The sequence below is a fragment of the Mus caroli genome, chromosome 13, assembly GCF_900094665.2.
Source record: "Mus caroli chromosome 13, CAROLI_EIJ_v1.1, whole genome shotgun sequence".
Taxonomy (NCBI): domain Eukaryota; kingdom Metazoa; phylum Chordata; class Mammalia; order Rodentia; family Muridae; genus Mus; species Mus caroli.
This window is the reverse complement of record NC_034582.1, coordinates 87,431,667-87,441,954: the sequence shown is the minus strand read 5'-3', so window position 1 is coordinate 87,441,954 and position 10,288 is coordinate 87,431,667. Positions and strand designations below refer to the sequence as shown.

Sequence of the window (10,288 nt, the reverse complement as noted above, 5' to 3'; positions counted from 1 at the left end):
CTTTTTTCAGCCTTTAATTTTACTTGATGTCTGCGTTCCTTCTGATATGAATCGTATGGATGTGTACAGTTAGAGCTGAGGAAGCTTTAACAGTGCAGGAAAAGAGCATTAAGCGACTTCGCACGTTCTCGCGCCTGCCAAACTTCTTAAATGATTTAACAAAACAATTGCCTCAGAGTCTGTTACGCTTGCTTCTGACTGACACTCTTTATAATCATCTTAATCAAAAGTCACTTTCTCCAGAGTAAAATAATATTATGTCCCAATTCTCCAAGTCTTTGCCTCTTGTTCACTTTGTGATGCAGTCTGGCTTTTCCCCTAAAACTGTTGCTGCTGATGGCACCGAAGACCATCTGCTGATCTCAAGGAGTGCTTTCCAGCTTTTAGTCTTACTTGACAGGTCCTAATGTTCTGGCCCTTTTTTGAATTCCTTCATTCTCAAAATGTTTTCTCCCTTTGACATTCATGACGCCATTATTTTTAACTGAAGAGTTCTCTGTTCTTTTCCTAAATGCTTGCCTGAGGTTTCTATAACCTGGACAGCCCTGGAAAGCAGTGTTACCAGGGAAACCTCTTATTCTTCCTAAGAAAGAAAGTTAAAAAAAAAAAAAGAGACTCAGAAAGAAAGAAGCTTAAGAACGATTTTATTAGCGTCTGAGAGAAAGTCAACAGAGTGGGCAAGCTGTAAATCTTGGTAAATGCCAGGAAGAGGATGGAGAACAGGAAAAGAAAAAGCCCCGCTGTTTGCAGCCCGCTGTAGGCAGCCGCGGTCAGAAAGCACCCGCACCGTGGAAGGGAGACGCCTTCAGAGAAAGAGAAAGCACAGAGGTCCGGGGAACACATGTCTAGACTTTTCGCCAGGATCTGAAGGGAGGAAAAGGCAAAGTTAGAACTTGGAAAAGCCAACCAGCTCTGCCGAAGTGCTTCATGGGAGCACCCCAAGCATCCTTGATGGAAAGGCTTCTGGAATGATGAGTACTATCATCCTATCATCACATTAAGGGGACAGTTAGTCCTCCCCCTTCCCTAGCAGGTCTTGAGGGGAGCTAGCTTCCCTGCTCGGGTGACACACAGGCCCAGCTGTAATCCTTAACCTGAGAGAACAGCGTGCCATGTTTTAGGTGTCTCACTATGAAGTCTCCCCCTGGGGTCAGAGGTAGAGCTTAGATTTTATTCTTCTGACCAGAGGAAGTAGCTTTGCTTTGACGGGTCTCAAGGAGGCACCACCTTTTTATACTGTAATTTAGATCCTAAAGAGGAGTTCCTTTTCTAGTGTTAACAAGAAAACAAGAGGTGGAACCTGAAGCCCACCTGGAGAGTGGGGCCCATCTCTAATGCTCCCCAGTCTCTGTAATGGGTGGAGCAGGGAGGGGAGCGCTTATCTGCTTTTCCAGGGCTGTACTGACCAACATCACTCACTAAGCTGTCAATTACACATTTGAAACATGGGCGTGGTTTCAGCGGATGAAAATGTGAGCTGTGCTTCACTGATGGCAGGCCTTGGAGGCAGGTCTAGAGGCTCTCTGCCCACTGATGGCAGGCCTTGGAGGCAGGTCTAGAGGCTCTCTGACCAGAAGCCTCCACACAATGCACTAGCTCCTTGCCTCATGGCCTTCAAAACTCTTCCAGTGTCTCTCCCTGCTGAAAATACTGATTAGTGTGCCGATCCCTTACCACTCCTCATGGAACTTTCTGTAAACCATGAACTATTTTCATGACTCATTAAAGGCAAAGAAATAAAACTGGAATAGTAATTTATACATGACATTTTAAAAGATTTATTTGGCTTATTGTATATGTTATGAGTATTTTGCCTGCATGTACATATGTGAACCACGTAGGCATCAGAGAGGGCATTAGATCCTCCAGGAACTAGAGTTTACAATGGATGCTTGTGAGCTGCCATGTGGGTGCTGGGAATTGTACCTGGGTCCTCTACAAGAGCAACACTGTGCTCTAAAGCACTAGGACAGCTCTCTAGCTTCCCTAGTTTCCTAAACTTCATAAACTATTTTTTTTTAAACTTGCAAATAAAAAAACACCACACACCAAAATTAACCAGCCCCAATGTCGATACAACTCAATGAACTTCTATAGTTACAATAGGTGTTTGGGGAAGGCACCATTCCATGTACCAACTCCTCAAAAGGACAGAATAACTCACTATGCTTTCTTAGAACTGGGGTTGAGAAACGCCTTTGTGTTCACAGCTGCACTTCGCTTACCCTTCTCAGCTTTCCTGTGGTTCAGTTTAAATACGCACAAAGGAGCATTGACAAAGAGCCCAGGATGTAGTCTGTCTATTCAACATCCTCCACAAAATACTTCAGAAAGTTTAAAATCGTTTTTCTTCTATCATTTTCCCTTAGCAGCAAAACAGGAGAAAGATGGGGATTCCTTCGATTGTGACCATCCAGGACATAGTAACATCCGTAAATATCTTCCCTGGGCCTGGGTCTCTGGTAGCCCAGGGTGACCTTGAACTCCCCATCCTCCTGCCTCAGCCCCAGGTGCAGCCATGCTAAGTTCTTTAGAATGAGTCTCCTGGACAATTATATGCATCCTCTAGTACTTTCAAATGTTTATTGCATTTATTTATTTGTTCGTTTATGTGTTGGGGGTGGGGGTGGGGATGAGCTATGTTGTACCATGGCGAGTGTATAGAGTTGGCACTCTCCTTACTTATGCTGTGTAGGCCCCAGGGAATGAACTCAGGTTGTCAGGGGGCTTGGCTGCAAGGATCTCCATCTTGCCAGCCCACTCTGGTATTTTCAACAATGTTGGTTGTTTGCTATTCAGAGCTCACATCAATCCTAGGCCCAGTTCTCTGGATTATCACAGCAGATGGAAGTGGTAACACTTGGGCTCACCCTTCCACCTTTCATCCCTACTCCTAGTCCTGACCATCAAACCTTCTCATAGGTGGTTAGAAAGTACTCGACCACTGTGCTGTAGCCCTGACTTATTTTAATTTTGATTCTGAGATAAGCTCTCACGAAGGTGTCCAAGCTGGCCTTGAACTTGGAAGTCTCTTGCCTCAGGCTTCCAGGTAATTGGGATTATGGGCCTGAGCTACCAGGCCTGACTTCATGAGAGCTCTCTTGGGTCATGGTACTCATCCAAGAGCTGGCTGGCATGCCATCAGGAGCTGAGTGCTTGGTAAGTTGGTATTCCTTCCCTCTGTCTTCCCAGGGCTCCTGTCTCAGGAGCTCATCTTCCATAGGCTTCATGGTTTCCTTTTCTGGGTTATCTTTTCAGCTTCAGCTCTGCATGTTAACCAGCTTATTCTCTGTAAGCCGCAGCTCACGTTCCCATGGGGAGAAATCTGCTTGACTCCCCTTTCTAAGGCTAAGCTGGGCTATACATAATTGATTAGCAATGGACTGCTTAGAGCATGGTCAGAACGATGCCTGGTGGGGACAGAAGCACAGGAGTGACCTAACTTCTAATAGCACAACAGGAACAAAAAGGGAGCCCAGGAAAGTCCCTAGGGAAGTCAAGATGTGGGCTTATACTGTTGGGGACAAGCAAAAGAATCTTGTCCTAAATTCTGCCATTTTGTTTTCCAGACTCTATTTAATCATAGAAAGAAACAAAGTTCAAGGTCCCAGGCCCTAGAGGAGCTGGGGATTCCCCAATAGCTGGACAGTCTTTGTTATTCATCTTCTGTTCCAAAACATAATGGCTATTGCTAACTACAAAACAACAAATAGATTTGATTGGTTGGTCTGTAAAACCTACATTCTGTATCTGTTTCCTTATGTGGTCATAGATCAACCACATAAGGGAAGCCCTTATTCCTAAATCGATTGGTGGGAAAATGTGACTATAACTTGGCACAGATGTTTGTGGTTTTCAGACTTATTATACAATATACTGGCGTGGGGTCACAGTTCAGCTTTCGAGTCTGTTCTGTGGCCTTGATCCATCAGTTGTGGCTTAATTACAATATTTTTTTGTTATCTGCATTGACCTGGTGTTTGAGTTGTGTTGGATCTAAGTGGATCCCACAATGATACTGTAAAGAGGATGTCTTTTAAAGTCTAATGTTCTATGCATTAGACTGTTGGACAGGTTTTGTTTGACTGGTTTTGTGTTTGGTTTGGTTTCTATTGTTGTTTGGTTTGGGGATTTTTTTATTGGATATTTTATGTATTTACATTTCAAATGTTATCCCGCTTTCCAGTTTCCCCTCTAGAGCCCCCCCTCCCATCTCCCCTCTCCCTACTTCTATGAGGATGCTCCCCTTCCCACCTCACCGCCCTGGCATTCCCCTACACTGGGGAATTGAGCCTCCACCAAGGGCTTCTCCTCCTATTAATGCCAGACAATGCCATCCTCTGCTACACATGCAGCTGGAACTACGGGTTCCTTCATGTGTACTCTTTGGTTAGTGATTTAGTCCCTGGGAGCTATGGGGGGTCTGGTTGGTTGATATTGTTCTTCCTATGGGGCTGCAAACCCCTTCAGCTCCTTTAGTTCCTTCTCTAACTCCTCTGTTGGGGACCCCATGCTAAGTCCAATGGTTGACTGCAAACATCTGCCTCTGTATTTGTCAGTCTCTGGCAGAGCCTCTCAGAAGACAGCTATGACAAGCTCCTGTCAGCAAGTACTTCTTGGCATCCACAATAGTGTCTGGGTTTGGTGTCTGTGTATGGGATGGATCTCCAGGTGGGGCAGTCTCTGGGTTGCCTTTCCTTCAGTCTCTGCTCCACACTTTGTCCCCATATTTCCTTTAGATAGGAGTCCTTCTGGGTTAAGAATTTGGAGATAAGTGGATGGCCCCATCCCCCAGCCAGCAGCCTTGCCTAACCTCTGGATATGGTCTCTACAGGGTCTCCTTCCCCTTTGTTGGACATTTCAGCTAATCTTATCTTTCTTTGCTGGGTTCTGAGAACCTCTTGTTTTCCTAGCATTTGGGATTTTCTGGTGGCTACCCCCAGTTCCCCAGCCCCATTGCTACACACCTCTGTTCAAATTTCTGTACACATTGCCCATCTTCTCTCATACCTGATCCTGGCCTCCTTTTTTCCCCTGCCCCTTCTCTCTTCTTCCCAAGCTCCTCCCACCCTCTACCACCAATGAGTATTTTGTTCCCCCTTCTAAGAAGGAAGAGGGCATCCACAATTTGACCTTCCTTCTTGAGCTTCATAGCTTCATATGGTCTGTGAGGGATTTAAAACAACAACAACAACAACAACAAAGTCTTATCCTGTAGCCCTGACTGGCCTAGAACTTGAGATAGTCCTCCTGCCTTTGCCTTCTGAGGGCTAGGACAACAGGCATGAGCCACTGTGCCTAGCTCTCAAGATGGTGCTTTCAATATTGCTTCTTCCTCAGAATGAGATGAATGTGAGTCCACTTGGCAGAAATAGAGACTAACTCTCCAGAGGCCATCAGTAACAGATAGGAAAGGAAGCCAGCCTTCCAGCTCCCACACAGGGGCTTCTATCAGCCTAAACTGGGAACTGGGCTCAAGCCTGATACTATTCCTGATCATCAGAAAGCACTTGTAACCAAGGATTTCTTCTTTATGTAAGAGGACATACCAAAAGGAACAAATGGTGAGAGATGATCTTAATATATGGTTACTCCGATGGAACATTTAAAATGTAAAGTTGCTGTCATTTCCAAACTTACAGGGTAAGAACTCATTTTAGAGTCTTACAAAGCTTCAAGTCCAGATTTCTTTAATACCCAGAAAAAGCTCGAAACTGTGAAGCAAATGCAAAGATGTGCAAATTAATCATAAATGATAAACTACCTTTAAGACCCTTTTGATTTATTCAGTCAACTAAACTCTAATGATTTTAAGAAGTCTATCAAAGGGTTATTTCCCAACTTTTTCTTTTCCCTCCCCATGCACAGTGCTGAGGGTACTCCTGTCAGCTCTTAAGCCTTTGTTTGACCTGTGTTGTCAAATGCTTTGTGAAAGCTCCTCAGAAGGGCAGCATGTGATGTCAGCTTGCATTAATTCTTGCTCAAGGAGAGCCACTCAGTATTCACACTGTGTTTGTGCTGGCATAATCTATTTAGTCTTCGACTTGGTTTCTGGCTGTTTACAAGTCCAGCTTCCTCCGGAAGGTTCTTCTCTCTGCAACCCCTGTGTAGGAAGCAGCTTAGGAAAGGCAGCACAATGTCTTTAGAGCCGCTTTCTGCAGGAGCCACAAAGAAACTGGGAAACATTTGAGAGCACGGCATGAGGATGGATGTAACACAGTGATAAGAAGTGCTATTTCCATCATGGACATATTATGAAACATTAAATCTATCACTTTTCCACTCAAGGTGAAATCTCTCAATAAAGCAAGTCTGTCCCTGTCATTGCATCTGTTTCTGTGAAACATAATTTATTCATTTGTTCTCAGCTATCAGCCATATACCATCTTCCTAACATCACAGAGTCCTTTAATCCCACTAGAATCAGGATTTCATATTGGCAAACACCTAATGTTTCTCTGACTGGGTTTCATAAACGCCAGTAATAAAAAGCAATAAAAGTAATGAAAAGTGTTTGTCTTAAATTCATTTGAATGGACAATGCAAATCATTAATTCATCAAACCATTCTGTTTGGGAAACAATGGAAAGGTTTTACCAAGATACTGATCTGGATTTTGATGATTTTTGAAGTGAAGTCTTGGCTACCTTTATCCTGGCAGGAGCAGGACCCAAGAGCAGTTCTGTCAGCTACAACTTGGTCATCCGGGATGGGCCTTTCTCCAGATTTGTCTTTTTACCATGTTTCTGAAGCCGGGCTCGGGCAGGCTCCGTGAGTACCAGGGGTTCTTGTATAATGGTGGCTGGGTAATTTTTACCCAGTAGTTCAACCTCCACTTGCTGTCCCACTTCACTGAGCTGGACTGGGACATAAGCAAAAGCCAGGCTCTTCTGGATGCTGTAACTGTAGCTTCCAGATGTTGTGTTGCCAACCACCTGAAAAAGAACAGCTATCTTCAGCATATCAGCATGATGGTCGCTTATGTGCCTCTCGTCTCCAGAAGTTTCCTGAGCTATAAAGTTGGTTCATGGCGGGGAGGGATCTATTAGATTTCAGTGTACAGAATTGTGGGTCTCACCCTGGAATAGTTCCACAAGCACATTTCCTTTCGCCCTCTTCCTGCTGGTCCCTTTCTTCTCAAATTGTCTCCTTTCTACTTTTATGTCTTAGCTACAGATGTTTTAAAGTCTATATTCCACAGATGAACGCAAACGTGTAACGTTGTCTTTCTGAGGCTGGTTTCTGTCACCTAACATAGTGATCTCCGGTTCCACACATTCTTCGTTATGGCTAAGTAAAACTCTATTGGATGTTTGCTCTATGTTTGATGGACACCTCAGCTGGTCCCCTGTGTTTGCTATTGTGAATACTACTGATTGTGGGGTGATACCTCTGTGGTGTGCTGACTCAGACTCCTTTGTATGTTCTCAGGAGTGATGTGGCTATACGTTCAGATTTTAGTTTTTAAGGAACCTCCTCACTGATACATAGTAGCTGGACCAGTTAGACTTCCCACCAATGATGTCTGAGGGTGTCTCTGCTTCTCATGTTTTCACCAGCATTATTATTGCTTTAAGTATTAGTGTCTGAGGGAGAGCATTTTCAACCTTGCAAATTATAAGGCACCTAGGTTGGGTGTAGCATTAATAGTTAGCTCTACCCTGCTTCTTAGACTCTGGAGAAATCAGTAGGAGCCCTGGTACCTACCTTTAAGAGCTTCCAGCTTAGATGGGGGAGTGAACAGAGCTACAAGAAAATAAAACCAAACATCCATGGCAGATAACATGAAAGATTTACTTGAGAATTTCAAAAGAGGTAGGATTAGGTTGGCTAAAATGGTGGGTGAACGCTTCCAGACCAATACATAAGAGAGAAATCAATAAAAGTGTGTTGGTGAAATTGTACCCCATCTCAGTGAGCAAAGAAATGAACCATCAAAACCAGTGGAGGCCTCAAGGTAACTGGGGTGGGAACAATATCAAACAAGCAATCAAAAGCCAGGAGATGGAAACAGGGGCCTTATGGGTCAAAACCCCCAAAACCTATGTAATAACGTCTGATTAGAAGATAAGAGAGTTATTGCAAGTCAGATCTAAGGGAAAGGATGGCATTGAAATAAAAGCAGGATGTTAGGCTAGAGACCCGACTCAGAAGTTTAAGAACATTTGCTTTTGGGTTCTGGCACCCATGTCCTGTGACTCACAACTTCCTGTAACTCTAGCTCCTAGAACAGCTGCCCTCTTCAGGTCCTTAGGCACTGCACACACATGGTACACATGCATACAGGCATCCACTTAAAATTAAAATCTCGTTTTGAAAGAAATCAGAATTCAAACCAAATTGTTAAGTCAAACCACTGCAAAAAGAATAGAAGACAGTAAAAGCAAAATATGATATATAAAGAAATGCAGATGTGCGCGCACACACGCACACGTGCACACACACACATACATTCTGCTGTTCCTTCTGGCCGCACCGTCCAGCACTGTGGACAACACATGGCTGGTGTCAGCTCTCCTGGCATGAGGCTGCCTGCTCACTCAGACATAGCTGAGCTGTCACATCACTTGTAGTCTTTAGATGTTAACACAGGGTTATCAACTTAACCCTGATCTCCAGGGTCTGAGTTCTTTATCTCTTTGACACCCCAGAGAGGGAGCTCTCCGTGGGATTCTAACTTCTGATGAGAGCTGGTTGTCGAAAGGACTTGACTGTTTTCACCTGGCATATGGTTGACAGTCAAATACAGCACACACTTGGAAGCTGCTTTTTCCATTTTGTCAGAGTCTAGTGACCTAAGACAAGGATTTGGGTCCAAGAGGATGGCATTTAAAGGCTGTCTTGGCGACTTTGCTTTCATTCAAAGCCTGTAAACCGGTGATTTCTGTGTGAGGTGGGAGAGTTAAACTGGCTTGCCTCAGAGACCTAAGAAACAAGAAGAGCTCTGGGTGACTCGGGCAAAGTCTCCTGACTCACTGGTCACAAGCCCTCAGTCACTCCAGAGATGCTTCAACCATCCTGTCTCTGCTAACATTCCCACAGCAACTTCCTCACAGTCATTTCTGAGTTAGTCACCTAACAAGACTGCTCCTTTGGAGTGCTAATTTTTTAAATGGTCTTTGTCTCAGTGCTGCTATTAACTTTCATGTCTACTTTCTGATTCAGGGGTTATCAGGCAGGGATAGTTTCAAAGTCTGACATACATAATTCTCATTTATTTTAGCCTTTTCTCATTTGTCTCTTTGGGAAATGACTTTTCAAAGGAGTGACACCCTTTAAAATTGCATGTTACCTGTGCTTCTTTTGCTGTGCCTCTGTATTGCAATTTGTAAATGGAGGAGGAAGACCAGGAAGAGAGCGATAATTACAGTGACCGATACCACTACCTCCTAAACTCTCTACACTGTCCCATAAACCTCTTCCTAAAAACTTCCTTTGCTGCTTTAGTCTTTCAGACTTGCTGGTTTAATCTTGATTTTTAAAAACTTAAGGCATATTTAAGCCACAGGCACTGCCCAGCACCCGCTTGGACATTTCCAAAGGCTCCCCATCACCATTTGATGTGCATCTACTTAATAGACTTTCCTTGTGGTCCACCCCGTCTCTCCTAGTGTATAAACTCCACAAAGACAATGGTTCTCTTCTGTTTACTTTGTAGTTATGCCAACAACATTGCTGGCACAGAGTTAACTACAAAAACATGTGTTGAACAAGCAGGTAAACTTATTCTCTATCTCCAACATTAGGAATGTTTGCAGGGGCTTGGAGAGATGGCTCAGTGGTTAAGGGCACTGACTGCTCTTCCGAAGGTCCTGAGTTCAATTCCCAGCACCACATGGTGGCTCACAAACATCTGTAATAGGATCTGAACATCTGTAATGGGATCTGATGCCCTCTTCTGGTGTGTCTAAAGTCAGCTACAGTGTACTCATATACATAAAATAAAATAAATAATTCTTTTTGTTTTTTAAAAGGAATGTTTGCAGGAATAGAGTATCAAATATGAAAAGCACAGAAAATTAAACCAAAGTTGTGAAACAAAAAAGCAAAAAATATACATCATTTTCAAAAATATAAAGAGTATATTATGTGACCAAGAGGGATAGCTTTTCATGTTCGGTTGTATGACTGTGGCAATTGGTAGAGAAAGCTCTAAATGTTCTGCCTTCATAGTACCACAGGCCTTTAATCCCAGCACTCAGGAGTAGAGGCAACATAGCCAGGTCCACATAGTCTCTCTCCCTCTCCCTCTCCCCCTCCCCCTCCCCCTCCCCCTCCCCTCTCCTCC

General features: G+C 43.9%; 1 protein-coding gene across 5 annotated transcripts in view; it reads right to left on the bottom strand.

Annotated features, from left to right (window-relative positions):
* Positions 1-627: 627 nt before the first annotated feature.
* Dmgdh (dimethylglycine dehydrogenase) overlaps positions 628-10,288 on the bottom strand; it is an 85,420-nt gene continuing 75,759 nt past the window's right edge. The window contains exons 17-19 of one of the 5 annotated variants that reach the window (XR_003834667.1): positions 5,910-6,935; positions 5,550-5,714; positions 628-864 (exon numbers count right to left, since the gene is read on the bottom strand). Coding sequence is in view for 3 of the 5 variants with exons in the window: in XM_021179821.2 (XP_021035480.1) it covers positions 6,690-6,935 (246 nt within the window). In the remaining 2 variants the exon portion in view is untranslated. Of the gene's footprint in view, positions 865-5,549; positions 5,715-5,761; positions 6,936-10,288 lie in introns of those variants that run through there. The other 4 variants (XR_002379435.2, XM_021179821.2, XM_021179820.2 and 1 more) reach the window with 4 other exon arrangements.